Raw genomic sequence first — 6,761 nt, 5'->3', positions numbered from 1 at the left:
GTGGGGAGGGGGGATCGGGGGTGGGGGGGATTGTCGTCGGATCACCAAAATCGCCGTATCGCCATGGTTTCTGAGACACGTTCGCCCCCGCGTTTCTTGCCCCTGCGTTAGGTGAGAAAGAAAAAGGGAGAGGATGTTTGGGCTTCTTTTTTTGTGTGTGGACAGCTTCCTTTAGCCGAGCGGGGGTCACTTGCACAGCCCCTGCTACATCCCGCTGTAGCTATACCCCCAGCCCCTTTTTACGCGCGGCGGCTATCGGCGTAATAACGGTGCTAAAACAAACGCGCTAAAACACGATGCTAAAGGCTAGATAGAGCTTTCAAGGCTCGCTGATAACGACTGCACGGGGTGTTCACTATCAATGTCTCGAACCGCTGCCTCGTTTTTGTTTATGGGCGGTCTCTCGCGTGCACAATCCCAGTTTTTGGTGCAAATAGGCCGGGTTGGGTCGTCAATATTGGAAACGTGGAGGTCCGATGATTTTGCGCGTAAAGCGTTTTTTGTTGTTGTTGTCCTTGCTTCGAGGTTGTTGGTACGTCCCTTCTGTTTCGCTGTTTTTTTTCTCTCTCCCCGGGTCAGGGTGGGGGACTGCCGGGGAAGCAACGCCTAGCCATCCGCTTTTCGGTGCTCCTCCGCTGGATGCCGTCTCCCCGTCTTCCTCGCGGCGTCGGGATTATCCTTCGATTAAAGTGTGTGCGCACAAAACCTTTCTGACCTCAGCCTAATCTCGGTAATGCAGGTTTGACGCGGGACGCTGCGAAAGACGAGGAAAATAGCGAGAATACATCACTGCGTGCGCGCGTGTGCGTGTATGTGTGTGTTTTTTTTTTTTTTTTTTCCTGTAGCTGTTGGCCCCCTCGCGCACACCGCACACTCCTGCTGAATCCGTGCTAGGAGTTGCAGCAGGAAATGCGAAAACAGCGTCACAGAGAGAGAGAGAGAGAGAGAGAGAGAGAGAGAGAGAGAGAGAGAGAGAGAGGAAGGGGGAGAGAGAGAGAGAGAGAGAGAGAGGGAGAGAGAGAGAGAGGAAGGGGGAGAGAAAGGGAGAGAGAGAGAAAGGGAGGAAGGGGGAGAGAAGGGGAGAGAGAGAGGGAGAGAGAGAGAGGAAGGGGGAGAGAAAGGGAGAGAGAGAGAAAGGGAGGAAGGGGAGAGAGAGAGAGAGAGGAAGGGGGAGAGAAAGGGAGGAAGGGGAGAGAGAGAGGAAGGGGGAGAGAGAGAGAGAGAGAGAGGAAGGGGGAGAGAAAGGGAGAGAGAGAGGGAGAGAGAGAGAGGGAGAGAGAGAGATGAAGGGGGAGAGAAAGGGAGAGAGAGAGGGGGAGAAAGGGAGAGAGAGAGAGAGAAAAGGAGGGAGGGAGGAAGAATGAAAGAGAGAGGAGCGAGACAGTGAGAGGACAGGAGAGAGAGAGGGGAGGGAGAGAGAGAGAGAGGAAGGAGAGAGGGAGGGAGAGACTAGGGAGAGAGAGAGAGAGGAGGGACTCTCTAAGAGAAGGAGAGAGGGAGGGAGAGACTAGGGAGAGAGAGAGAGAGAGAGAGAGGAGGGACTCTAAGAGAAGGAGAGAGGGAGGGAGGAAGCGAGAGAGAGCTAGAGAGAGAAACGTTACTCAACAATAATTTTACTGAAGTACAAAGTAAAGTTTGTTTATTTTTGTCGGGGCATATTAACCAAAGGCGGGTATACAGTTACATTGACTGTACTTCAATAACTTTTTGAATAAATTCCTACTTCTAGTTTTTACTTCTGCTTGAGTAAAATCACAATGAAGCATCTGCACCCTTACTTGTGTAAAAATGAGTTATCTTTTTCCTTCATGTTGATCTACAAAACAGTTTTTTTGTTCGTCTCGCGCACCTTGTTCTTTAAAATCTGCACCCACAGTGTACTTCCTATTATCACTCAAGTGGAAGAAGAACTGTTTGTTGTAGGCTACTCCAAGAAGTATAGAAAGTACAGCCTACATGTAACCTACTTGAGTGAAAGCACTAGGCCCTACCTACCCCCATTCTCTCTCTCCCACTTTTGTGTGATGTTTTTTTTTTTTTTTTTTTTTTTTTCAGGGGATGGAATTCAGCTGCAGGCCATGGTGACCAGACAGCCAACAGCCCGCCAATGAAGTCAATCAGACGGGGCCTTTGCGCGGTCACTCTCTCACCCTCCCTCCCTCTCTCTCTCTCTCTCTCTCCCTCCCTCTCTCTCTCTCTCTCTCTCTCTCTCTCTCTCCCTCTCTCTCTCTCTCTCTCTCTCACACACACACACACACACGCATAGAGGTAGAGGGGGAAAGGCTAAAAATACAAGTGCGTCTGCAGACTCGGAACACGGCGTCCATTCAAAGCGGCGACTGCGTAAAAGGCGTTTAAAAATCACGGGTATTACGCACAAAATGGCTCAAATGATGAAGGCTGTGTGATTGCATTTCATTTGCAGGCAAAGCTACGACCAAAATAACACCTCCCATGTCACTCTATTGTTGCACATATGGAGATTGTGCTTGGGAGGGCATCCGGGGTGCGACCCGTGTGAGCTCAATAAGAAGATTGCGGTAAGCCTGTCACGAAGACAGGAGTTTACAGGTCGCAGGAATATCGTTGTATTTATTTGTCATAGTAACGACGCAGCAAAAAATAATAGAGAAAAGTTTAGCAGTGGAGTTCAGCCCTGGTTTTGAGCGCCCTCTGCCGGAGTCGAGCTCGCATTACGAGATGATGACGTTTGGACACGTGACAAAAACACTGACTGGTGCGTTCAAGTGTTGCGCGTAGAGTAGGGTTTAGATTGCGCCTGAAACAAACAAGATTGACAGTGATCATTTGGGATCTCTGGAAAAGCAGATATTGTGGCGTAGGTCTAATTGATTTATATTTTAAGTTGGGATTACACACATTTACGAGCAGAGGTCATAGTAATGTGATATAATGGCATTTCCAAAAATAATTAAAGGTCCTATACCTGACTTTTTTTTTTTAGGAAACCACTGAATTAAAAATATTGGTTGAGGCACAAACTCATCCCCAATCTTCCAAACATATTTGTTCTTCTTCACAGGGACATGTAAGCACATTTCACAACTTGCAGGGTCACAAAAAATGCTAGCCTATCATGAAATTGATGCAAATGCTTTGAGTTCCAGTGTTAATTTTGACAACATATTTTAATTTAGTTTTAGTCTTAGTCTTTTGACTAAAATGTAATTTAATTTTAGTCGAGATTTAGTCAAAAAAATCTCTTCAATTTTAGTCTAGTTTTAGTCGACTAAAATTGCATGTCAATTTCGTCGGCTAAATTTAAGACTAATTTAGTCGACTTTGCTTTTATAATATGTATTATAATCATATTTAATAAAGCTCTTCTGCTTTATGGAGCTGCTCCACATGGTAATGCTCAGAGCTGCTCCTTTGGCAGAGAATTTAAATGATATGAGGCTCTTTCAGACTATGAATAGAAGTTTGGATGATTTTAGTCTCTCCTTTTCATTTTTATTTAGTCTTATTTTAGTCGACTAAAATATCTGGACATTTTAGTCATAGTTTTAGTCTCATGAGAAACTTTTAATTTAGTTTTAGTCCAATTTTAGTCATCAAAAATAACACTTTGACTAAAATTAAGACTAAATATTTTAGTCGACGAAATTAACACTGCTGAGTTCACAATATACCATCCCATAACTGCAAATAAAAGAAATCTGGTAGTTGAATGAATTGTTTGCCTTTGGAGTTCTTATCACATGAGGACATTCGGGAAAAGAATAAAGGAAAGCAACACATTCATCGACACAACACTTAGATCTTAAATAGTTTTTTATTTCATTTATACAAAAATTCATAACATTTAGTGGCATCAGAGTCACAAGGGGCTACATCTACTCTTTAAACTCAAAATGGGAGCATGTTTGAGTCCAGATTTGGGCAATGAACCCTTATATTGTGAGAACGGTGTCCTTTGAGGATGGACACACTTTGATTGTGCACAGTACTGTCATGGTTACAAATGCCCACAAGGAGGTAGCATCAGTCAGTGCATAAAGATTGTCTTCCACACAAAACTCTATATTTACACATTATGTACAAAAAGGTTTATTATTATTCTTTAAAAAAAAAAAAAAAAAAGTCCTGCCCTGTACTTTGGCTAAAATACGTCATTACGCTCCTTGTACATTAGGGGGCAGTGCTGGCTTCACACTTCACCCCATACTTCAGTTCATCGGGATTTTGTCTGGTCCATGGCGGTCGGTCCTTCAAGGTTGTGGGTTCAATTTCACACGTCCAGTTCGGAGTCGCTGTCTGTCACAGAGAGGGGCGTGTCCTCGTCCCCCTGCCCGCCGCTGTCTCTGGGACTGTCCCCTCCGCTCAGGGCCCCGCCGGGACTCAATCTGTGCAACTGCAACCTGGAATCAACATTAAAAAAGGGAGAATAATTAGAGAGATGTGTGATAAATAAATGAATGATAATTAGTGGAATCCTTGCTCAGACTGATCTCTCCGCGACCCCGATAGATACGAAAATAGATAGAAAATAAACGGATGGATAAATGATTATTACACCGCGTCAAGCATTTACCATTGTGAATGCTGAAGATCATTTATCACATTTCCCATTATGGCCTCAAAGGCGCTATACCTGATTTCTTCTGTTTACAAACACACGCGTTTCCAAAGTGCTGCACATATTGGAAATATAACAACAATAAAACAATAGACTGCAAAAAACACTAAGAACAGATCTACAGAACATGTACACAAAGCATAGGGAGTGTGTGAATTTTAATCCAAAGTCATTCCTAACTTTCCAGAGCATTTCTAACATGATTCTTGATGGGCTTAGAAGCACGTTTCACAACTTTCAGAGAACAATGTCAAGAGCAACAACTACCTGGATGAAATAATAAGTGTCTGCTTTGATCCTGAACGATAAAACAAGCTCATTCCAGTACAAGGAACATAAAAGAGGAAGAAAAAGAAAAAAATCCGGTATAGGGCCTTTAGTCCATCACTTCAACTGTGAGCAATGAAGCCATGACTTATGTGTGATGGACAAATGCCTCTGGAATCAGTCAAAAAAAAACACCTTTATGTACATTTTTGGATCAGGTCTTCGCCAATTTGACTCATTATAACAGAGGATCGGGTCGAGCATCATTCATTTACTAAAACAAAAAAGAAAAACCTTCTCCTGCAGACAGCCTGGAACTAACAGACTTTATTTAAAAAAAAATAATAATAAGTCAATAAAAAATGTCGTATTTGTATTGCCTATATTTTCACAGATTGCTTTTGCGCGCGCCATTATGCTCAATCCTGTCTTTTTCTTTTTTTTTGCTAAGATATTTTCTTCGATTTGGTGTCATTCAAAGAAATCACCGTGTTGAACAGTGGTTCACTTAAAGCTATAATAAATGCAAATGTCTCTAAATTAAGCCGTCTCTGCCCCGCTTCATCACATTCTTGCAGCGCTCTGACCCGGAATAATGCGAGTCCAAACGCCTCCAAAAACAGCGGAAAAGCCGCTTTCTTTCCCCTCAGCTGTGTCCCGTGGCACAGTGACAAAGGCCTCCAATCTACTTTTAGTCCAATCTACTATCAGTCTGTCCTTTCGAGTATAGATAAAAATCAATTTTGTTTTAAATGTTTATCTCCAAGTTCTGCTTTAGAGGAAGGTTGTTTGTGGCGCCCCTTTCACGCACGGCCTTTACGCACACACGTCTCCAAATACGCACCTGTTTTTGGCCGCTGCCGCTCTGTCCCGCTGCCTCCTGTTCTTGAACCAGTTTCCTACTTGTGTTGGGGTCAGTCCCGTGGCGCGTGCCAGCTCGCGCTTTTTCCCCGGGTTCGGGTAGGGGTCTTGCAAGTACCACTCCCGGAGCAGGCCCCTCGTGCGCTCTTTGAAGCAGTGTGTCTTCTGCTCCCCGTCCCAGATGGTCCGGGGCAGCGGGAACTTCTTTCTCACGCGGTACTTGTCCACGGGACCCAGGGGCCTCCCGCGCAGCCGCTCGGCCTCTCGGTAGTGCGCCTCGAGCCACATGGCCTGCAGTTTGCCGTGAGAGGCGCGCGTAAAGCGGTGCGTCTCGAGGATGTGGTACAGCTCTTTGAAACTTCCCGCGTGGAAGGCGACCACAGCGCGTGCCCTCTGGACCGACTCGTGCTCAAAAATGGAATCTGCACTGACCGGCAGTGACCACAGGAACCGCGCCAGCCGCTCAATGTCGCCGGTGTCCTCCAAAGTTTCGCACACGCTCGCGACCTGCGCTGCGGAGAAGCACAGTCCGGGGAGAGGCGCGCGCAGGGGCTCGAGGCGCGGCGCGGACAGGACGTCCAGCAGCGGGGTCCGGAACAGAGTCTCCATCTCCACAGCAGGACTGAGGAGAGGGGCGCGAGGAGCGGGCTTTACACCTGCCTCCAGCTCACTTCTGATTGGCCAGAGGCTTCGGAGGCTGGGTTACCATGGAGCAGCTGTCAGTCACGCTAAGTCTCACGCGCGCACACACACACGGCTTCTGCATTTACGGAGGAAATCTGTAGCTTTTGCCCATCCTATAGCCATTGTTGGGGGTAACGTACAACAAAAGTAATGAGTTACAAAAATATATTACTTTTTCAATAACTAAGGAATATGACATACTACTATATTACGGGAATGTATTAGTCATTGAATTCAAGTTGCAAGTGCATTTAATAAACGTATATATGAAATCTTGGTGGCATTATTACTATTTTTTGCCAAAAAGTAACTCAGTAACTCAGCTCAGTTATATGTAAACAGTAATATG

At 45.4% G+C, this 6,761-nt stretch overlaps 1 protein-coding gene across 1 annotated transcript; it reads right to left on the bottom strand.

Annotated features, from left to right (window-relative positions):
• Positions 1 to 4,252: 4,252 nt before the first annotated feature.
• On the bottom strand, positions 4,253 to 6,337 carry six3b (SIX homeobox 3b; the record flags this gene model as incomplete). Its single annotated transcript, XM_079576780.1, has 2 exons — positions 4,253 to 4,382; positions 5,712 to 6,337. The coding sequence occupies 2 exons, from the start codon at positions 6,335 to 6,337 to the stop codon at positions 4,253 to 4,255; spliced, it is 756 nt and encodes a 251-aa protein (XP_079432906.1).
• Between the last annotated feature and the right edge of the window lie 424 nt (positions 6,338 to 6,761).

This window comes from Gobius niger (assembly GCF_951799975.1).
Source record: "Gobius niger genome assembly, chromosome: 19".
NCBI classification, from domain to species: domain Eukaryota; kingdom Metazoa; phylum Chordata; class Actinopteri; order Gobiiformes; family Gobiidae; genus Gobius; species Gobius niger.
The sequence above is the reverse complement of the archived record's forward strand: the minus strand, read 5'-3'. Positions and strand labels throughout refer to the sequence as shown.